The following is a 23,619-nucleotide window of genomic DNA, read 5'->3' on the forward strand; positions in this document are numbered from 1 at the left end:
TTAATGAATTTGAATCTCTGACCCATTTGGAATATGTAAGAAGTGGATCCAGTGTTATCTTTTTGCTGTGCAGTAATTTCAACCGATTTAAAATTTAAATCAATAATCACTGATTTTATTAGTACTATCTTTTCTATACCACTTTTTCCTATTAGTTTCTATATTCAGCTTTCTATTTTGTATTTTCTATTCTATATCCTTGTTCATTCTGTTTATTCATGTTTCATTTTTTAATACCTGGTAAAGCTAATCTTGTTCCCCATAATTGGTCTTTTTCAGGGTTCTTTTTATCATCTTGCTTGTTATTCTTTTACATAACAAATTATATAATCACAAAGTTATAAATACAGAGTTCTCTTGTGAAAATTAATTTCTTAGCTCTTAAATTTCTTGTGTTCTGATTATTAAGCATAAAGACATATCAAGTACCAAGTCTGGTGACATTAAAGGAGAATAAAAGGGGAGAAACTAAAATATAATTGTACACTCAGAATTGCTCTTGGCTTCAATGGAAACAGTCTTAAGAGATATTTAAAACAAAAAGATCAGAATTCATAAAACTATATGTTCATCGAATTTGCTAGTTTTTTTCTGTTAGAGCCTAACACATGCCTGTACAAATGTGTATATATGTAATTAAACACTAATTTTAAAAATTATACAATTAATACAAAACCTAGGTAGGTTTTTAGCAGGATTCCAAGGTTGTCTCATTTTTAACCTCACCTAACTTTTGTTTTTTGAGGAAGATTAGCCCTGAGCTAACATCTACTGCCAATCCTCCTCTTTTTTGCTAAGGAAGACTGGCCCTGAGCTAACATCCTTGCCCATCTTCCTCTACTTTATATGTGAGACACCTACCACAGCATGGCTTGCCAAGCGGTGCCATGTCCTGTCCCCACCCAGGATCCGAACTGGTGAACACCGGGCCGCTGAAGCGGAATGTGCACACTTTACCACTGCACCACTGGGCCAGCCCCCTCACCTGACATTATTTTAGGCTTGCAAGTATATACCTGTATTTGCCATCCTGGAACAATATTTACTTTCAGTGTGCTGGCTTAGTTCTAGAGTGATGCGTCCCCGCCAATAAGCTTATCTAGACTCTTTTTAAAAGTGTTACTCTTTGGGGCTGGCCCCGTGGCTGAGTGGTTAAGTTCACGTGCTCTGCTGCAGGCAGCCCAGTGTTTCATTGGTTCGAATTCTGGGCGCGGACATGGTACTGCTCATCAAACCACGCTGAGGCAGCGTCCCACATGCCACAACTAGAAGGACCCACAACGAAGAATATGCAACTATGTACCAGGGGGCTTTGGGGAGAAAAAGGAAAAAAATAAAATCTTTAAAAAAAAAAAAAGTATTACTCCTTGATAGCAGAAACCATGTCTGTTTGCCTTATTTATCATTCTCAAATAAAGTGTAAAAACCTCTTAATGAGGGAAGATGTGGATGTAATTTTTTTTTTTGGTGAGGAAGGTTGGCCCTGAGCTAACATCTGTCACAAATCTCCCTTTTTTTTTTTGTCTCCCCAAAGCCCCAGTACATAGTTGTACATCCTAATTGTAAGTCCTTTCACTTCTTCTCTGTGCGATGCTGCCACAGCATGGCTTAATGGGCGGCATGCAGGTCTGTGCCCAGGATCCAAACCAGCAAATCCCGGGCTGCCGAAGTGGAGCACATGAACTTAATCACTTGGTCACGGGTCCAGCCCCCCTAGCTTTGTTTCCTTTATATTCCTTTTAAAATTTTATACACATTATCAAATAATATTTCTGGCTTGAGGAAATCTCTCATCATCATCAGTCGTTAATTACAAATATTCTTTGAGAGAGATTTTAGCAGACGCTGTAGGTAGGAGAACAAAATGACGCAGATTCTGCTCTAAGTTGTTTTAAAATCTGTTTCTACTCAGAAATACTGAAAAAAAAAGAAAAACAATAACATACCCAAATGAGTGTATGTGAGTATAAATGAATACACCGTAATGGATCAGGGAACTTTCCTGGTCAGGGTTAACTTAAAACTAAGGTTTGGGGATGTCAGTAAAACTTGGATGGATAGAAAGAAAAATAGCCTTTCAAGGGTGGAAAATGAAACAGACAAAGGCCAAAAGGCAGAGCATCCCATATTGGGTTTTAAGTCAGTGATGTGACCAGCCTGACCTAGGGTTTTATTAGAGGAATATCAGTAGATGTAGTGGGAAGGTGCTAATGACAGCTGATAGTTGAGAACTCTCTCCGTGCCAGTCATTGTGCCATAAACACTTTACATATTTTTATCTAAGTTAATGTTCACAAAGCTGAAGTAGATGATTTATTACTACTTTGAAAGTGAGGAAAACTGCTTTTGAAGAAATTAAGCTACTTGCCCGAAGTCAGACTTCTTGTGAGGGTCAAAGCTTAAATTCAAACCACTTGACTCCAAAGTCTGTGCTTTTAATTGCATGCAAAACTGCTAATTTATGTTTAGGTTTGGAAGATCTTGAGTGCTGAGCCAAGGTGATGAGACCTAATTCTTGTTCTCTAATGTGTACAGTAATCACCTAGAGACCTTTTACCAGGAAATCTTTCAGCAGACTTTCTGAAATTTATCTGCTTAAAGTTGCTGGCAACTTTCGGAGTCACTCAAAGTGTAGACTCAGTAGTATTGGAGACGCTAGGGTTTAGTGCCAAAAGCAAAAGGCGAGCCTTCAAAGACTGGAACGGATGGCTTCTCTTTCCTTTTGCATTAGGCAACGCTGGACTATGGAATGTATTCTCGAGAAGAAGAACTATTAAGAGAAAGAAAACGCATTGGTACAGTTGGAATTGCTTCTTATGATTATCACCAAGGAAGTGGAACATTTCTGTTTCAAGCTGGTAGTGGAATTTATCACGTAAAAGATGGAGGACCACAAGGATTTACTGTAAGTTGGTGTTACTGTTAAATCTGTTTTTGAGTCCTAAAGGCTATTTGCACCCAAATCAGAAAGGTAATTAAACAAACCAGAAAATTCTGTTTACCTACCAACTAAGAAATTTTGTAATAAAGAAAACAGGAAATATGGGTATTAATTTCCAGTTTTAAGAGTTAATTTTTCCAGTGACATTAATATACAATTTTTAAAATGCTAAAATAAAAGCACTTGCTATATAGAAAGATATAGTAAAGGACATCACTGCCCATTTTCTGAGTAAGTGCTGAGGGGGATTTTGGAAGACTGTGATGTCACAAGACAATACATTTTGCCTCCCTTAAAAGCTTAATTCATCTTAATAGATGGTTTTAATGTTTGGTTTTATTCCACGCAATTGTTTATGTGCTATTGAACTATTATTTTGATAGAATTGTGATGATCCTGGTTTTCATTCCATTTTTATGAGAAAACTATTTTATATAGGTAAAATTAATTTGAAATATTTATTAAATAAAATATTCAATAAATACAAGTATTTAACAAACAATAATTACTCTGTTAAACCAGCTTGGGCAACAAAATTTATGAAGTGCTGTTATGTTGTCTTTATTTCCTCTCCTATTACCCTTAGCTTTCTATAGTAAAAAACATGAGTCCTTCCTTATAAGTTAAGGCATATAAAAGTATATTTTTCTGGGGAGCAATTATCATAGTTGACATTTTACTTGGAATTATTATTCATTTTATAAGGAGGGTGCTGGCAAATGAATATGTAGGTAGTAGCCTGATACTTGCCTTAAAATGTTGTTTACTTTTCTAGCAACAACCCTTACGGCCTAATTTAGTGGAGACTAGTTGTCCTAACATTCGGATGGATCCGAAATTATGCCCAGCTGACCCAGACTGGATTGCTTTTATACATAGCAATGATATTTGGATATCCAACATTGTAACCAGAGAAGAAAGGAGGCTCACCTATGTGCACAATGGTAACGCAAAGTTCTTCAAATCTACGTTCCTGAAAAGTGTTTTTAAAATTTAATTTGCTTTTGCTTAACATTTTGAAATTGAAGCAAGCTAGATGATCTTTATATTTTAAATTCAGATCTTTAAAATTAAAAAAAACGTTGGGGCCGGCCCGGTGGCACAGCAGTTAAGTGTGCACATTCCACTTCAGTGGCCCAGGGTTCGCTGGTTCAGATCCCGGGTGTGGACATGACACCACTTGGCAAACCATGCTGTGGCAGGCGTCCCACATATAAAGTGGAGGAAGATGGGCAGGGATATTAGCTCAGGGTCAGTCTTCCTCAGTAAAAAGAGGAGGATTGGCGGGAGGTGTTAGTTTAGGGACAATCTTCCTCACCTCCCCACCCCCCAAAAATTAATCTTGTTGGGAAACAAACAGAACAACCTAATATGCATTACAGAAACTACCTGAAAATTTATCTCCCCTTTTTGGAAAGCCTACTTAGTTATTTTGTCATAATAGGAAAAACAATACTTTGTAGAACTGTGTGTATTGTGGAAATATTTAATTAATTAATTAATTAATTAATATATTTTTTTAGATTTTATTTTTCCTCTTTCTCCCAAAGCCCCCTGGTACCTAGTTGTGTGTTTTTAGTTGTGGGTCCTTCTGGTTATGGCATGTGGGACGCCATCTCAGCATGGCTTGATGAGCAGTGCCATGTCCGCGCCCAGGATTCGAACTGGTGAAACCCTGGGCCGCCGAAGCAGAGCGCTCCAACTTAACCACTCGGCCACAGGGCCAGCCCCAAGAATATTTAATTTATTGAAGTGACTATAATAATACTAAGCACAACCAAAGCACAGAAAAGATGTGGATGTTTTTCTCTAAAGCTTTCATACAAATGAAAGGTGGGAAATAGTGTGTTGCTTTTTCTTTGAACATATGAAACAGAGATTAAGCTTAAGCTCTATAATGAAGGATGATCATTCGAAAATGTCATTTGTCCAACTTTTGCCTAATCTAATGGTCACAAAGCTGATTTATTGGACATCTTCCTTAATAAATTATTTTAGAATACAATAGTGTATTGACAGAAGATATTTTTCCATCATTAGGATAATCAGTGTTGTAGAAGAAGCCTTTTCCTAAACAATTTACATTGATAGAAAGAGCACTGAATTAGGAGTCAAGAAATCTGTTCTAACTAAACCACAAAGTCAACCACAAAAATACATTAAGTTCCCGTGTGCCAAGCAATGTGACAGGAACTAAGGATACAGAATTGAGTAAGACACAGTCCTTGCCCTCGAGGAAACTGTGTAAACAAATAACAACAAAACAGAATGCTAAGAAGCAACCATAGGGTGTTAAGAGGGTACCGATGAGGGGTAGTGGTCAGGAAAGGCTTCCCAGAAGAAATGACATCTAAACTGATTTAAAATATAACTGCACATTAGCCGCTATGCTCCAGGCCAGGGGACTACATGCAAAAGGTCTTGATGCAGAAGGCACTGTGAGGTATGTGAAGAGTTAGAAGCAGTCTGACGGTCCGAAAGCGTAAGGTCTGAGTCAAGGAGGGAAAGATAAAACTGGCAGCTAAGAAGAGCCAGGACATGGCTGGGCTGTATCTCACATAAATGAACATTGTCTTTATCCTGATGTAGGGGTCCTTGAAAAGTTTTTAGCAGTTCACTGGTGTGGTCAGAGTCATGTTATAGATAAATTATTCTGGGTACTCTGTGAAAGTTGTATTTGAGAAGCACAAGACTAGAGACAGGGACACCAAAGCTTAAATGTTGGAATTATCCAGGTTTTATGGTCTAAAACTAGAGCATAGGATAGAGAAAAGGGGATGGAGTAGGGAAAATTTTAAGTAAAAAGTACATGTTTTAGTGTTTAATGAGTCTCTATGTTGGGTCAGGGAATCAGAATAGCTACCAGTGACAGTAGATGATTAGGTTGATAGTTAATAAATCTGGGTTGGAAATCCTAGCCATTTGTTCATGCTTTCAACAAACATTAAACACTCCCTATGTACTAGTTGTTGTACTTGAGGCCGGGACTGCAAAGCTCTGACAATAACTCTTAGAATTAAGGTATTTTTTAGTTTATTTTTTTTTTTCTGTAGAATTGTTTTCCATTCAGGATTATTATAAAGATTGGCAGAATTTAAAGTAGAAAGCACTGAAACCCTGCAGGATGCTATAGTAGTGTTTTTTATTTTATTTTTTCTGTGCATGTGGGTATGTGGTATATTTATTATTTTCAGGATTAGTGTAGTAGTTAAAAATATAGTTTAGAACCAGACTGTCTGGCTTTGAGTCCCAGATCTACCATTTTTTTTAACCCTGTGACTTTGAGTAAGTTATTTAACCCATCTCTTTGTTTCCATATCTGTGAAAAAACTTAATGGCTTGTCATTATAGAGTTACGAGGTTTTAATGAGTTGATATTTGTGAAGTGTTCAGGGCAGTGTCTGAAACCTAGTAAGTGCTTTGTGTTTGTTTAGATAGAAAGGTAGGGAGTGAGCATCATCACTCTTAGTCCGTTTATTCACAATAGATTTCCAAGTAAAAGTCTGCCTTTAGATGGGTTTAGTCAATCAGCATGTGCATGTGTTTATTCTCTGCCTAGTATGATAGAGGAATTTAACAGTAATATAATACCAGCCTCTACTCTCAAATGGCATATTTTAGTAGGAGAACAAGATGATATTGTTTATTCATTTAATAAATAACTCTTAGTAATTGAGGTCTGGGGGCTGGCCTGGTGGCGCAGCAGTGAAGTTCGCACGTTCCACTTCGACAGCCCGGGGTTTGCCGGTTCAGATCCCAGGTGCGGACATGGCACCGCTTGGCAAGCCGTGCAGTGGCAGACATCCCACATATAAAGTAGAGGAAGATGGGCATGGATCTTAGCTCAGGGCCAGTCTTCCTCAGCAAAAAGAGGAGGATGGGTGGCAGATGTTAGCTCAGGGCTAATCTTCCTCAAAAAAAAAATAATAATTAAAAATAATTGAGGTCTGGAATAAGTGGTAGGGAGATACAAATGTGACTGTTACCTCTTCTCACATCTAAGGGAGAACAAAATATAAAACAGTTTTGGGAGGGGTGTAAGTTTGGGGAAGTTGAAAGATCCAAGAAAACTGGGAGCTGGTTTTGGCTGTATCATTAATTCCAAAATTTAAGAAACTGAAAACTGAGCTTAGTTTTCATTAGCTTGGTGCTAAAACCCATTTGGTGGCAAAACCTGACCTGAACTGACCTGAAGATATTTATAATCTTAATCCTACTTAGTGTGCTTATTCCTAAATTTGCTGCAGGAATATTGGTGTATTTGATTACAGGGTATTTGATTACCCTGCTGGCGATGTTATGTAATTATCTGGTAGTATATGAATAATCCCCAAATTCTGGGTTCCAAGCACTTCTGGACTCAGAATTTTTGGATAAGGGATTATTGGTTCATACTTCACATTTGTTTCAGACAATATGTAGAAAATACAGATAAGCAAAAAATAATATGTTGAAACTTACCTATAAAATTAAAATCACTATGGGATATTCCTACACACCCATCAGACTGGCTGAAGTGAAAAATATTAAGAACACCAAATTTTGGAGAGGAACTTTCATGCATTGCCAGTAAGAGTATAAAATAACACAGATACTTTGGAAAACTGTGGAGCAGTTTTTTATAAAGTTAAACTTATCGTACTACCCAGCCATTCCACTCCTAGGTTTTTTTCAAAGAGAAACAAAAATGTACATCCACAAAGATTCTTATACAAGAATGATCATAGCATCTTTAATCATAATAGCCAAAAACTGGAAGCAGCCCAGATGTCCACTAGTAGAATAAAAGAACTATGGTATACACTGGAATGCCACTCAGCAATAAACAGGAATGAATTACTGATACATGTAACGATGTTGATGAATCTCAAAAAGCAGACAGACACAAAGTATATACTATATGATTTCATTTATATGAAATTCTAGAATATGCAAAACTCACCTATGGTGATAGCAGATCAGCAGTTGCTTCTGGGTGGGAATGGACATTGACTGGGAAGGCACATGGGAAAACATTCTGGAGTGTTGGAAATATTCTGTGTCTTGACAGGGTGTGGTTATACAAGCATATGCATTTTTCAAAAATGAACAGTGTACTAAAGATTTTGTGTATTATAAAGCAGTTTTTTTAGAAAGCTTGTCTATAGTCTTACCATTTGGAGAGAACCACATTTTGGTTTATATCCCAACACTTTTTTAATTGTTTATTTGCGTAACATTTTTATAAATGGAATCACAGTGTACATGCCATTTAGTAATATGCTTTTTTTTTTAAATTCAAAGATATCGTAAACATTTCCCCATGTCATGAAATCTTATGTAATTATGGCTTTGGTGTTTTGGTTTTTGCTTTTAGAGCAAGAGTTCCCTTCAGACTATTTGCTGGAAACCTAAATGTAAAACAGATAAAACCTGAGCCCCTCTGGTTGAATGGGAGGAAAGAGAAGGAGGAAGAATGGTGACTTACATGATCTGTAAGGCCCATTCTAGGCCTAAAGATGTACTTCTCTGTGTAGGAGAGTCCAAGTCACCACGAACCTTTATATGTATTCTTTTTTCCATGATCCTAGCTAAATGAGTAAATAATAACTAACATTTATGGAGTACATCCTATGGTTCAGGCTTTGTTCTAAGTGCTTTATGTGCATTAACTCATTTAATCCTGGTAACAACCTTATAAGGTGGGTTCTTATTCCCATTTACAAAAGGGACCTGCAGTGGAACAAGATTGGCTGATTTGCCCAAGGTCAGTCAGTTAGTAAATGATGGAGTCCAGATTTGAATTCAGTCCATTTGGCTCCAGAGTTCACCACTATATTACAGCCTTTCAAAATAAATTGAATCATTCTGCTTTATACCTATAAAAAGATAGAGAACTTCTTGTGATAATTTTGCATTTTATGTTTGTCTAGAGCTGGCCAACATGGAAGAGGATCCCAGGTCAGCTGGAGTTGCTACCTTTGTTCTTCAAGAAGAATTTGATAGATATTCTGGCTATTGGTGGTGTCCAGAAGCTGAAACAAGTAAGGGGGTTCAAAATAATATAGGTCAAAGTATTGTGAGATTCAACTACCAATTAGGTAACTGCACGTACTCTAAAGTCTGAATAGTAGATTCTGAAGTGATGAAGATTGGATCCTACCACTAGTTATTTAGAATAATCAGCCTATATCCTACCATAATGAATTCTAAGAAAAACAATTGTATTGTCATTCAGTGCCTTAGTCCTTCAACTCCCCTTGTCAATTTTTCTTCTAGAAACTGGTCTTGATAATACTGGTGGTGACATTGGTGGCAAAATAAAAAATACCACACCTTAATGAGTTGGTATAAAAACTAGGATTGACTACAGAGTCTGCATGAACAGATGGCCAAATTAGTGTATGAATGAATCAGAAAAAAGGGCACAAAATTCCTCCTTTTTCTTGGTGAATTCAGAAATATTTTACTGCCTGAAAAACAGCTCTCTAAAGCAGTGACTTTCAAACTTTTTGACCATGATTCAGTTTGTAATTTGCTTTACTTTCTAGCCTAATACATTGTACATATACTGTATACATAAAACTGAAAAATTTCATGAAGCAATACTTATCCTTATGTGTAATGCACTCTGATATTGTATATTTTCTTTGTTATATTTTTAAAATGCTAGTTATGACCCATTAATAGATTTCATGACCCACTAATGAATTGCAGATGGCATTCTGAACACTTCTCTAAGGGACCATAAAAAATATTTATTTTTAAGCCACGTCCTACATTTGGACATTTTGAGATGTAAAATGTTTCACCATAGCTGTATTTGTTGTAACAAGATTTTGACATAAATTAGAGAAACCATTAAAAAAAACTGGACTCTATTTAAATAGCATTTATTTTGTTATAGGAAATATTATAAATGTAATTAAATAATTCATTTTTCAACAAGGAATGCATTTTAAGTTATGCAAGGACTGAAGTCCTTCATAAGTGTGTTTCCTGTTTCAAATATGTATGTATACATATTTATCTTCAACTTTTGCCCTCTAAAAGGAGTAACGTTTAACTAGTCAAAGTGGCTTAGCGGTAACTCACCTTGCTACTGCAAAGACTAGTGATATTTTCATACATAAAAGGTAGCATATTTTATACATAAATTATTTTTCACTGTGGGAAATATAGTACAACAGGGAATGGTCAGTTATGATCACTTTCTGGAATAATTCTTCTAAATTTTCAATATTTGAATTCTTTTTAAGCTCCTAATGGCAGCAAGATTCTTAGAATTCTGTATGAAGAAAATGATGAATCCGAAGTGGAAATTATTCATGTTACATCTCCTATGTTGGAAACAAGGAGGGCGGATTCATTTCGTTATCCTAAAACAGGTACTATATCCATTGGTATTTATATTCAGTCATTTCTATTTTCCAAACAAGATTCTCTCTGCAATCATCAAAGATATGGTTAACATTGGTCGTTTACAGCCTTAGTAAGGATGGATTATTTCTTAAGTGTTAACTGAAGTAGATTTTTAAATTACAGGTTAATCCTTTTTAATTATTTTCAAATGTAGGGAAGTGCGAAAAACTGGTTATTTCAAGGAATGAATAAAAAAATGTCTTTGCCAGGAAATAAAGATTTTTAAAGAATTAGGTTCTTAATAAATTAGTAATTTTTTTTCCATTTTGCTCTTTACAGCATTTCAATTGTAAAGTGATCCTGCATTTCTCTTCTTTATTTCATATTGACTAGTGATGTTTTTCAGCCTCTTTTTTTCATACACATATTAAAAATAATGAATTTGAGATGGAATCCTAAGATTCTTATGCAATAAAGCCCTGACTCTATACAGTATTCCTGACTTAACTAAAGTGTAAGGAGGATTGATCTGGCAAAATTAGTTTGAAGAATTTTGGACATGCTTTACTATTCACTTTTGTCTTTTTCTAAAGGCACAGCAAATCCAAAAGTCACTTTTAAGATGTCAGAAATAATGATTGATGCTGAAGGAAGGGTAAGTATAAAATGTTGAGTTGACTTTTTGTGTCATTTGACTAATCTAGTCAGTCTAGTAGAGATCTTAGATAGCCTTTTTCATTTTTCGGATTTGTTGAACTTGCTGAGACATCTGTGGATCATGATTTCAGGCTGACCTAATTTTCTACTTTGAAAACTTGCCGATGGTTCCCAAGATAGGACTATGGGGATATGCATATTTGCCACTCCTTTCCAATAGTTTTTCTTCTTTGCCTTTGTTAAATCTTCAGATCAATATTTAAAAAAACAGTGGTTATTGACAGTGGTTATTCCTTCTGTGCCAGATAGATGTCTTTGGTAGATTAAATATCCTACGTCGCTCTTGTATTGCTGCTTTCCATTTGGACAGTTGAATGCTTATAAGTTGAATGCACACAAGATTAATTAAAAAGCAGTGAACTCTGCTAGGTTTTTTTTTTTTTAGCAGCTTTATTGAGGTCTAATTCACATACAACACAATTTGCTCATTTAAAGTTTAAAATTACTTTTAGTATTTTCAGAGTTGTGCAACCATCAACATAGTCAATTTTAGAACATTTTCATCACCCTAAAAAGAAATCCCACATCTCTTAATCTTTAGCTCCCAACCTCCCCATACCTCCGAGCTCTAGGCAACCACTAATCTAACTCTCTGCCTGTAGATACGCCTATTCTAGACATTTTATATAAATGGAATCATATAGTATCCAGTCTGGTTTCTTTCACTTAGCATCATATTTTCAAGCTCCCTCTATGTTGCATAATATATCAACACTTCATTACTTTTTATCACCTAATATTATTCCACTGTATGGATATACCATACTTTATTTATCCACTCATCAGTTATATGTGACATTTGGGTTGTTTCCACTTTTTAGGTATTATGAATAATAGCCAAATTATGAATAATAGCTCTGAATGTGTATATAAGTTTTTGTGCAGGCATACATTTTCATTTCTCCTGGTTAGATACCTAGGAGTGAAATTATTGGGTCATATGATAACTCTATGTTTAACCTTTGAGGAACTGCCAAACTGTTTTACAAAGCAGCTGCACTATTTTATATTCCCATCAACAGTGTATGAGGTTTCCAGTTTCTCCACATCTTCATCAACATTTCTTATTGTTCATCTTATTTTTTTTTTTTTAAGATTTTTTTTTTATTTTTTCCTTTTTCTCCCCAAAGCCCCCCGGTACATAGTTGTGTATTCTTCGTTGTGGGTTCTTCTAGTTGTGGCATGTGGGACGCTGCCTCAGCGTGGTCTGATGAGCAGTGCCATGTCTGCGCCCAGTATTCGAACTAACGAAACACTGGGCCGCCTGCAGCGGAGCGCGCAAACTTAACCGCTCGGCCACGGGGCCAGCCCCTGTTCATCTTATTTGTTATAGCCATCCTACCAGGTTTGAAGTTGTATCTCATTGTGTTTTTGATTTACATTTTCTTTCTTTGTGTGTATGTGTGAGGAAGATTGGCCCTGAGCTAATATCTGTTGCCAGTCTTCCTCTTTTTGCTTGAGGAAGATTGTCGCTGAGCTGAAGTCTGTGCCAGTCTTCCTCTATTTTATGTGGGATGTCGCCACAGCATGGCTTGATGAGTAGTGCTGGGTCCACGCTGGGATCCGAACCTGTGAGCCCCAGGCCGCTGAAGTGGAACATAGAACTTAACCACTACGCCACCAGCTGGCCCCCTGATTTACGTTTTCTTGATGGCTAATGATATTAAACATCTTTTCATGTGTTTATTGGCCATTTGTATATCTTCTTTGGAGAACTGTCTATTCAGACCCTTTGCCTGTTTTTTAAATTTATTTTTTTAATTGTGTCGGCTAGACTTTTAAAGGGAAAAAGATTTGCTTGCCCAAGGCCATTTCACTAATATATGTCACAAATGATATTTTAGGCTAAAATATAGGGAACTAGGGACTACTATTTTTCTTAAATACTAGAGTCTAAAGTAATTAAAACTTGCTTTACCAGTTATTATCGGGGATCCTATTAGTACAAGCTCATGAGAAAAGACTTTTAGACTGTACTAATTCTTGTGGTTAGAACATTTTTAGGCATAAAAAACACCAGAATAGATAGCCCACAGTATACTGCTGGTTTTACTGTATCCTTTGTGTGCCTTTTTAAATACCTAAGTCTGAAAAAGTATCATGCTGTTAAAGATAATCATTTAAGTAGACTAGTAAGCTAGTTATTTATGTAAGTCTTCTATAACTAGGTTCCTTTTTTCTTTTTTAATAGATTATAGATGTCATAGATAAGGAACTAATTCAGCCTTTTGAGATTCTCTTTGAAGGAGTTGAATATATTGCCAGAGCTGGATGGACTCCAGAGGGAAAATAGTGCGTATGTTAAATTGTCACTTCTTTACAAATAATTTAGGATCCAGAACTTTAGAAATGTCTATGCTATTAGGTTTGCCTTTCGGTTGGAGCTACCTTCACGTGTAAATTTGCAGTGTAGTTATTTCTGCACAAAGAATATTTCCTGAACTAAGTGGACTTGTGGATTTGTAACCCTATAAGCATAGGTACATTGCATTTTTAATTCTCTCTCTTACTTAGCCAGTCATGGTTTCAGTGTTATTTGTGGTTAAATTGTGTGACTTTTAAGGCTCACATATAAGTGTGTTTTTTTAATTATTTAATTTAAGCAGAAATATTTGGAGAGCCTTATATCAAGATGATAACGTACATTTCCTGTTTCTAATGTAGACAACAGGAGTTTCACAAAGCTGGCGTTTGTTGACACTAAAGGGAGGAAACAATTTCAAAGGCCATCTGTGGTTTTGGAAATGTAAAGAAAACCACTTTTAAAGATTTTATTTTTCCTTTTTCTCCCAAAGCTCCCTGGTACATAGTTGCGTATTTTTAGTGGTGGGTCCTTCTAGTTGTGGCGTGTGGGATGCCGCCTCAGCATGGCTTGATGAGGGGTGCCATGTCTGCACTCAGGATTCGATCTGGTGAAACCCTGGGCTGCTGGAGCAGAGTGTGCAGACTTCAGCACTCGGCCACGGGGCCGGCCCCAAGAAAATCACTTTTAAAAACTCTGTTGAAGCCTAACTTTTAAAAATAAGTGTAGAATAAGCTAATACTTTTAATTAGAGATTTGTAAGTGATAATTTAACATATACTAAAGCAATTCTTTCATTATGATTATAGAAATAACTGATGGGTGCTAGAGGAGAGAGTAAGGGAATATTTATTTTCTGAGAGCTTGCTTTATTTTTGGTGCTTTTCTTTTATTTGTTTAAATAGTGCTTGGTCCATCCTACTAGATCGCTCCCAAACTCGCCTACAGATAGTCTTGATCTCACCTGAATTATTTATCCCAGTAGAAGATGATGCCATGGAAAGACAGAGACTCATTGAGTCAGTGCCTGACTCTGTGACGCCATTAATTATCTATGAAGAAACAACAGACATCTGGATAAATGTATGTGTGTTTTCCTGTACTTGGTTAAATAGTTTCTCAGAATGCTAAAGCAAGTGAAGTTTTAGAGCAGACTATCTAAGTGTATTTTTTAAGTTCAAAGTAACTGTGAATGTTATTTGCTTAGTTTGAACATTTCGGAGTCTAATGATGGTTCTAGAATGGAATGGTTTATAGATAGAAAGTAGATGCCATTGAAATGACATCTCCTTGGCTGCAGGTTTGCCCTTGTTCTTGGACACATCAGATACTGAAAAAACAGCCTCATCAGTGCCTCTGAGAGCACCCCAAGAGTCCTGTCTAGAAAATACTTTCTCTTTTGAGTTGGCAAACTCTATGAAAATATACCAGTTTTGGATTGAATTTTGCATTTTCCAATTTAGTGAAAAAAACTTAAGATACAAAATAAATAAAACCAGCTCACTCTCTGGCTGAATATAGGCTTCATATGATTCACCTAAACCAGATGAACATCTGTTTTCTCTTCAACTGTTAGAATATTTCTCTTTTGAAAATAAAAGCGAAACAAATTTTTCCTCATCATTTCTGTAATAAGATTTATATCATTAAACAAACCTCATGTCATGTTTCAAAGGATTACAGAAATGGTGAGTAAGAAAAAGCTTTTGGTCGTATATTTTTCTTTTTTCTCCATTAAGTCTCCAATTCTCCATTGGAAACTTATTTCTCAATCGATGAAGTCTTTGACTAAAGTAAAATAAATCTGAAAGGCCCTGGCAAAATCTATAACTGTAAATATACCAGACCCCCAGCACTGACATTTATATTTCAGAGTGTGTTTATCAAGTAATTCTTCTTTCTCTAGTTTATTGAATTGTTTATATAGTATTTTCATTAATGTGTATAGTAAATTAAGCTATTCATTTTACAGATCCATGACATCTTTCATGTTTTTCCCCAAAGTCATGAAGACGAAATTGAATTTATTTTTGCCTCTGAATGCAAAACAGGTTTCCGTCATTTATATAAAATCACATCCATTTTAAAGGAGAGCAAATATAAACGATCCAGTGGTGGGCTTCCAGCCCCAAGTAAGAAATCTTTTTTTATTTAAAAAAGAAAAAATGTTGGGGGCAGAAGATGGGAGGGGCAGGATAATTTAATGTTTCTTTTGTGTACTTTATAAGCATTAATACTTGCTTTATTAAACTTAATACATAAGTTAAACTAAAATGTAAATATAGGCATGTGTAAAAACATAGGTCAAAGTTCTTGATAGATACATAATCAACTATCAATAGTGAGAAATCTATGGGTAGTGAGATTACTTTTTTTTTTTTTTGCTGAGGAATATTCATCCTGAGATAATATATCCATGTCAGTCTTTCTCTATTTTTTAGTATGTGGGCCTCCAGCACAGTGTGGCCACTAACAGAGCAGTGTAGGTCTGCACCAGGAACTGAACCCAGGTCACCAAAGCAGAACAGTCTGAACTTAACCACTAGGCCACCGCGGCTGGCCTGAGATTACTTGTTTTTACTTTCTGCTTTTGCCTTGACTGTAATTTTAGTTTGTTTAAAGTGAGCCCATAACATTTTTAGATTAAAAAAGCTATTTTTAAAATCTTACATAGTTATTAGATACTATATACTAGATTTTTTTAGACTGTCCGCATGTACAGCAAAGTTAATTTATAGTTAATAGCTCTTCAGATTGATATAATTATGTTGCCCAAGTGAAATTAAATAGTGTCAGCTGAAGTTAATTTCTCTTTAAAGAGTGATGGTTTTCCTTCTGGGAAATGTAATACAGAATGGATGTGTAAGCCTAGAAGAAGTGAAATGGTACATCAAATACTTCTCCTGGGTTTTTTAAAAATTGCGTTAATGGTTTTCTACTTTAATAATATAGAGTTGGTTTTGGAATAGTAGCCACTTTACGTTGTTATGTTATATACTTAACTGCTATGTGTAACTTAACATAGCAGTTTTTTAAAAATTGTGGTAAAATATATGTATCAAAATTTAGCATTTTAACCGTTTTTAAGTATACAGTTTAGTGGCATTAAGTATATTCATACTCTTATGCAACCATCATCACCATCCATCTCCAGAATTTTTCATCTTCCAAAACTGAAACTACCCAATAAATAATACCCAGTTCAGCCAAAAATAATTAATTACTCCTCATTCCTCCTTCCTCTTGGCACCTGGCAACCACTCTCTGTCTCTATGAATTTGACTACTCTAGATACCTCATTCAAGTGGAATCATACAGTATTTGTCCTTTTATGACTGGCTTATTTCTCTTAGCATAATGTCCTTAAGGTTCATCTGTGTTGTAGTATGTGTCAGAATGTCCTTCCTTTTTAAGGCTGAATAATATTCCATTGTGTGTATATATATATATATATATACACACACACTACATTTTGTTTATCTATTCATCTATCCATGAACACTTAGGTTGCTTCCACCTTTTGGCTATTGTGAATAATGCTGCCATGAACATGGGTGTACAAATATCTATTTGAGACCCTGCTTTCAATTCTTTTGGGTATATATGCAGAAGTGAAATGCCAGATCATATGGTCATTCTATTTTAAAATTTTTTGAAGAACCTCACCATACTCTTTTCCATAGTAACTGCACCATTTTACATTCCCATAAGCAGTGCACAAGGGTTCCAATTTCTCCACATCCTTGCCAAAACTTATTTTGTTTTATATTTTTATAGTAGCCATCCTGGTGAGTGTGAAGTGGTATGTCATTGTGGTTTTTATTTGCATTTTCCTAATGACTAGTAACGTTGTGCCTCTTTTTGTGTGCTTATTGGCCATTTATATATCTTCTTTGGAGAAATGTCTATTCAAATCCTTTGTCAGCTTTCTAATTGGGTTGTTTATTTTTTTAATATGGCCTTTTAAACATCATTCTTATTTGGGAAACAGTGAGCTACATGTTATGACTAGCAAAGGAGATACTTCTGTGACTCTGCTCCTTCTTTAGCCTAATTTTCTTTTAAAGCAGACAAAATCTTACATATCCAAGATGGAAAATGTCTTCCCTGAGAGTCTTAGTTTAACTTAGCCCTTAGTGTGAAATTGCCATTACCAGTTCCTCTGTTGTTCAGAAATTAAATCCACTTATGGAATTCCAGAAAGTTTAGTAAGGAAGACTAGTCAGAGCTGTAAATAGTAGTTAATTAACTAAAACAGTATTTTGGCAACTAATAAAAAAGATGATAACTTAAAATTTTGTACACCAATTGAAGAGTGTAAGAAGAGCTATTTCCTCAGTTAACATTCATGTTAGAATACCTAGGCTCTGTTCCCTCTCAGTGTCTATTTCTGGGCTCCTCTGTTGTCTACTGCTTCTTTCCCTCTTGCTCCTTTTTTTCTTAGTTTTTCTTGCTCCAAATCTTCCTCCTTTTCCTTGATGTCTACTTTATTTTCCTTCTCTCTTCTTCCTTAAATGGCTATGGTGTGAAATAATTAGTATTTGTTATATATAATATTTAATAAAATATATTTAATTAAAAATATAATATTTAATGAAAATATAATATTTAATAAAAATAATATAATAAATAATATTTATTTTCTGGCCATAAAATTTAAAGTTGAATTTTTGTATCTAAGAAAAAATAAGTTGATTTTTTTTTTAACTTGAATGGAACCCTAATTAAGACCCTGTACCATCTCACCATCTCAGCCTGTCCTTGGCTGTCACTCCCCACAGCCGTAGCTAGCAGCAGCTAGGCAAAGAGAAACGGTTTCCATCTTTTACCCTCCTCCTTAGGCCACTGAGAGAACCTCATCTGCCAAGACAAATGGGCCATGTTGGCATTTACTATGGTAATACAAGTTTGTTTTTTGGCAAATGAAGAACAGTTATATTAAAGTTTTCCTTCTGTGACTTTTTAAGTAGTTTGTTGCATTTCTGGAAGAAATGCCTTGTCGACCTATTAGACTTCTTTGTCTAACCAAAGATCTAGGAATAAAGTGCTTTTGAATTTTTTCCTTGCTTTACCATAAGACTCATTTTGCCATTTTCACTTTATTTACATGGATCATTCCATCATTATTCTAGAGTATTGTGAAGACTCATAACCTTAAATTTTTTTAATTGTAGACTTTTTTTGTTAAGGTGACATTCACATAACATTAAATTAACCGTTTTAAAATGAACATTTAAAAATGAACAGTGGTATTTAGTACAATGACAATGTTGTGCTACCACCATCTCTATCTAGTTCCAAAACATTTTCATTGCCCTAGACCAAACTGGAATTTTTTAATGCACCTCTTTGGAGGAAAGAGTTTAGAATACTATTCTTCATTGTTTCATTTGCTTATAGTTTCCTATAAAGTGCTGAATTATGACTGTATTTATCTTTAGGTGATTTCAAGTGTCCTGTCAAAGAGGAAATAGCAATTACCAGTGGTGAATGGGAAGTTCTTGGCCGGCATGGATCTAACGTATGTTCTTTTATTCAACTGATATGTTTGATCAACATCTGCTGTGTATATGCAGTGCTAAAAATCAGCAGTGCAGCTCCATATGATGCCAGTGTTTTGAAAATACTGAGTTAGGACCTAAAAGAATGCAAGTTGTTAGAAAGGAAGAATTTTAGTTTAAATTATAAATCCCACCCAATATATGCCCCTAGTTTTAGATGTGTTCTGGTTACTAAAGGTCACTATTTTCAAATATAGTGTTGCTACTTATTAAGGAAAGGGCGTCCATGTTTCTCAAGTCCAGCAAAAGTTGTGAGTTAGGATATAGTTTGAAAAGTATTTTTAAATCTCTTATAGACTACTCATGTCATTTCTACATTCGAAATTGTATTTACTACTTCTGAGGTAGTGGTTCTCTTTCATTCACATGTCTATCGTATTTCACAAATTTAAAGTTTCATCCACTGCCTACAAGGAGTAATGGACATTTATACAGAGTGTAGTTTGATAAGGAAAAGGAGGGAAATCCACCCTCTGTTTCACTCTTAGCATGTGGCTTTCTGTAGCATTTCAGTGACTTCTAATTTTTTTCTTTTGCTTTCATAGTGCCTTGTATTTGTTTCAGTTTTCAGTTAGGTGGTCAGTTTCATGAGATCTCTAGGAACCTCCCTCCTTTACATGTGTGATACATACAGTTAGGTTGATGTATACTACCAGGATTTAGTGAAGGCCTGTGCTTCCTCAGATTGGTTCAGAGACTTACTGAAGGATTATGTATAGAAGTCACTCGTAGTCCCCAAGGTGATTAAGGAGAAGGAATGAAGATCCAGGTCCCAGGTTTGTTTTTGGTAAAAGCTTTAGAATACCGTAGGCGACCTTTTTTTTGTTTGAGGTAACATTGGTTTGTAACATATAAATTTCAGATGTACGTCATTTTTTTTCGATTTCTGTGTAGATTGCATCATGTTTACCACCCAGAGACTAGTTGTCATCCTTCACCATACACACGTGCATAGGTAAACTTTAAAGTGTAATTTCCACTGAGAATCTCACATGGCCTTTTGGTTATATATCCAAATATATTTTTTTTCTGTTTAGGAACCTTGGATGTTATTGTCACCTGAGAAAAATCTTGTTGTGGAATTCTAAGTTCTGACAACAAAAAATTAACACTAATGTAAACTTCATGCTGTGTAATGGTTGGATAATACTGAGGGAACCCCCAAAATTGTATTTATGCAGGTCTGAACCTTATTTGAGCAATCTAAATGTCTTTCTACTACTTGCTATTAAGTGCATCAATTTTCTTCTTTGTTTATGTCAGGGTCATTAATGTGATATATTTGTCTCTCTTTCTTAACTCTCCTATTTTCCCTCTATCCTTGCTTTGTTTATTTTTTAAGTTACCGTTTTCTTCCCTACTTTTGCCAGTGCACCTTGTTCCCACCCAACAATTTCTAATGGTAGTAATTGGGTAAAGCTTTGAGACTTTTAAGCCCATGTGCCCCCTACTGTTGAGGAGTGGTTCTCAAAGTGTGGTCCCTGGACCAGCAGCAAAGCATCAGCAACTGGGAACTTTTTAGAAATGTAACTTCTTGGGCCCACCCCAGGTCTCCTGAATCAGAAATTATGGTTGGGGGTGAAGAATTAACTAATTACTTCTTCCATTTCGAAAGGCCTGACTCCCAGCAGCTAGGTCAAGAGCAGAACCAATCCTCCAATCTCTTCTCTATATCCGTGTGTTTGTTTGTTGTTTTATCTTCCACATCAATGAAGTCATACAGTATTTGGCTTTCTCCATCTGACTATGTAGTCTCTGCAGAAGTCGAAATATAATGATCTACACCTGAAATTTATATGATGTTATAAACCAGTGTTACTTCAATAAAAAAATAAGTTCAAAAAAAATTTAAAAAGAGCAGAACCAGTCCTAACCTTTTGCACAGATTAACACATACCTTAAAGCTTCATGAATGCTTGTTCTGCCAGTTCCTATGACCTGTCCTTTCTGTATGTCATATGGGACTACTTAATCTCAACTGTGTTTATTTCTGTATCCATGTATGCTAAAAGATGTTTAATGTTGAAGAAAAAGTTTCTTGAAGAAAATGTGGCTTTTAATAACACTTGCTTTTAGAAAGGTATCTGTTTTCTTTGCTGTGTAAAAAAAATTTTAATATTATTAAACATTGTTTGAGTAGGCTGATAGATTTTAAAAGGCTTTTATTAAAGCCTTTTATTTAGAATCTTACTACAATTTGGGAAGACTATTAAGTGAGTTCAGCTGTGAGTTTATTTGCAAATTTTTTTGAGTTCTAAATGAAGACTTAAAAGATCTTATCCATACTTAATATACCAATATTGAAACTGTGATTGAGTTCAGTTATTCCCCAACCAATAGATAAAATGCTTTTGCAAGTTTGTACAAAAGACCAAAAAAGTACTGCCTAAGGTAATACTGCACTAATTGAGAAATATACAGGATGCCAAAATTAGGCTCTTAAGTACGCATGAATGGTTGACCTACACTGCATTTTAGGTATTTTTTTCCCTATAAAGGATTGTAATTTTAATGAAATAATTCTTTTTTTTTTAAAAGATTTTATTTTTCCTTTTTCTCCCCAAAGTTCCCCGGTACATAGTTGTGCATTTTTAGTTGTGGGTCCTTCTAGTTGTGGCATGTGGGATGCCTCCTCAGCATGGCCTGATGAGCGGTGCCATGTCTGCCCCAGGATTTGAACCAGCGAAACCCTGGGCCGCCAAAGCGGAGCGCGTGAACTTAACCACTCGGCCACGTGGCCGGCCCCTGAAATAATTCTTGTATTTTAAGAAAAGCACACATTCTGACCATACAGGAAAGTCTACAAATAGCATGCAACTCAGGTGTCCTTTTTCCTTCTGGACAGGATCTATTCTTAGCTATAAGTCATAAACAAAACTGACTCCAGTTTGTTAACATTTGTGGCAAAATTCTTAAAAAGAGACACAAAGAGTGACTTAATGATTCTGGATTAAAATTGGGGATTGATTTATGTAAAATTGGAGGTTGAATTACTGGCCTTGCCAAGATCATGCTAGCATTGATTTTTTTGTTGTTGTTATTTTGGCAGATCCAGGTTGATGAAGTCAGAAAACTGGTTTATTTTGAAGGCACTAAAGACTCTCCTTTAGAACATCACCTGTACGTGGTCAGTTATATAAATCCTGGAGAAGTGACAAGGCTGACCGACCGTGGCTATTCCCACTCTTGCTGCATCAGCCAGGTATTAAGTCTCTGTTTGAAAAGGGTTTCCTGTCATATAAAAAGAAAATAAAAACCCACTGCTCATGTAATACTCCTTTTGAGTACTGTGAAAATTGGTGAAATTGGCCTACAAGAGTCTGATTCTGTTAGGAAAGGTTAAAAAGCTTAGCTTTAACTTCAACATTGTATGTATGCATAAGTGGTCAGACTCTCTTACTCCTGCTATAGCATCAGTGCAGATGTAGCAGCAGACAGCCCTTTGTACTTTTCCCTGGGGAAAAACTAACTGTTTCTTCTTTCTCTAGCATTGTGACTTCTTTATAAGTAAATATAGTAACCAGAAGAATCCACACTGTGTGTCCCTTTACAAGCTATCAAGTCCTGACGATGACCCAACTTGCAAAACAAAGGAATTTTGGGCCACCATTTTGGATTCAGCAGGTACTCATTTCCCTGAACCTGATCTTAAGTAAGGTTAGTGCACTAAACCTGTGTCATATGTCCACATTCCTGGACAGAATCTTCCCATCTCTCACTGCTGCTTTTCCCTGAGCTGCTGGGTTCCTATTGATCCCTACCCCCCCCCCCCGCCCCGCCCCTCATATCAACTACTGAATAAGATGGGTTACCTTCCACTCTAGGCAGGAGCAGGTCTGGAAGGCCTTTTTGAAAATGAAATTAAAATGGTGAAGATATCAGCTAGGAAATGATTTATTCATGTTTTTGGGTGATTTTCCAGATAAACAAATGAACTTGAAAATAATGTATACTGAACTAGTAAGATTGAGCAGGGAAGCTGCAGCTTTAGGAAATAACCAGCTGGTGCTTTCTTAAACTTTTAAAGCACTTACAGTGGGCATCTTAATAAAAGAACACTCATTCTGTATAGGAGTGAGGATCACTGTGAATTATGTATTTTTTAAATGCTTGATTTCTTAAACATAAAGAATGGACTGATTTTGTGGGGTATTTTTTTTGTTTTTTGTGTGTGGAAGATTCGCCCTGCGCTAACATCCATTGCCAATCTTCCTCTTTTTTTTTCCCTGAGGAAGATTAGCCCTGAGCTGACATCTGTGCCAGTCTTCCTCTACTTTGTATGTGAGATGCCTCCACAGCATAGCTGACGAGTGGAGCAGGTCCGTGCCTGGGATCTGAACCCATGAACCCAGGCTGCTGAAGCAGAGCACACAGAACTTTAACCACTCAACCACAGGGCCAACCCCTAAATTTATGTATTTTTTAATCCACTTTATCCCCAAATCCTTTTCCCTGTTAAGTATTTTCACTCATTAATATCTGCTAAGAGATTAAGAAATTAGTGCAAAACCACAGAGTATAAGTATGTTCTAATGTCCACACGCAGAATTTGTAATATGGTGATGATCTCTGCTTAGACTGTAACATCATCCAGTATACACAGACTTAGGATAGGTCTGTATAGCTTCGGTAAACCAGAGACTGATCGTGACTTTCTTCTTTTCTGGATTCTGGTTAGGCTTATATAATCTCTAACGATCAGAAACAAATGTTTATTGAGCACCTGCCATGAGCAAAGTTAAATTGACTTAAGTTAA

At 35.9% G+C, this 23,619-nt stretch overlaps 1 protein-coding gene across 9 annotated transcripts in view; it reads left to right on the top strand.

The window, feature by feature from the left end:
* The window catches only part of DPP8 (dipeptidyl peptidase 8), a 62,654-nt gene that overhangs the window by 21,613 nt on the left and 17,422 nt on the right, over positions 1-23,619 (top strand). For all 9 annotated transcript variants that reach the window (XM_070577002.1, XM_070577027.1, XM_070577044.1 and 6 more), the window contains 11 exons: positions 2,732-2,905; positions 3,717-3,885; positions 8,854-8,964; positions 10,180-10,308; positions 10,876-10,937; positions 13,191-13,291; positions 14,207-14,384; positions 15,274-15,433; positions 18,743-18,822; positions 21,912-22,064; positions 22,351-22,486. In XM_070577002.1, the coding sequence (XP_070433103.1) occupies positions 2,732-2,905; positions 3,717-3,885; positions 8,854-8,964; positions 10,180-10,308; positions 10,876-10,937; positions 13,191-13,291; positions 14,207-14,384; positions 15,274-15,433; positions 18,743-18,822; positions 21,912-22,064; positions 22,351-22,486 (1,453 nt within the window). The remainder of the gene's footprint in view (positions 1-2,731; positions 2,906-3,716; positions 3,886-8,853; positions 8,965-10,179; positions 10,309-10,875; positions 10,938-13,190; positions 13,292-14,206; positions 14,385-15,273; positions 15,434-18,742; positions 18,823-21,911; positions 22,065-22,350; positions 22,487-23,619) is intronic.

The sequence above is a fragment of the Equus przewalskii genome, chromosome 1 (genome assembly GCF_037783145.1).
Source record: "Equus przewalskii isolate Varuska chromosome 1, EquPr2, whole genome shotgun sequence".
Classification (NCBI taxonomy): Eukaryota; Metazoa; Chordata; class Mammalia; order Perissodactyla; family Equidae; genus Equus; species Equus przewalskii.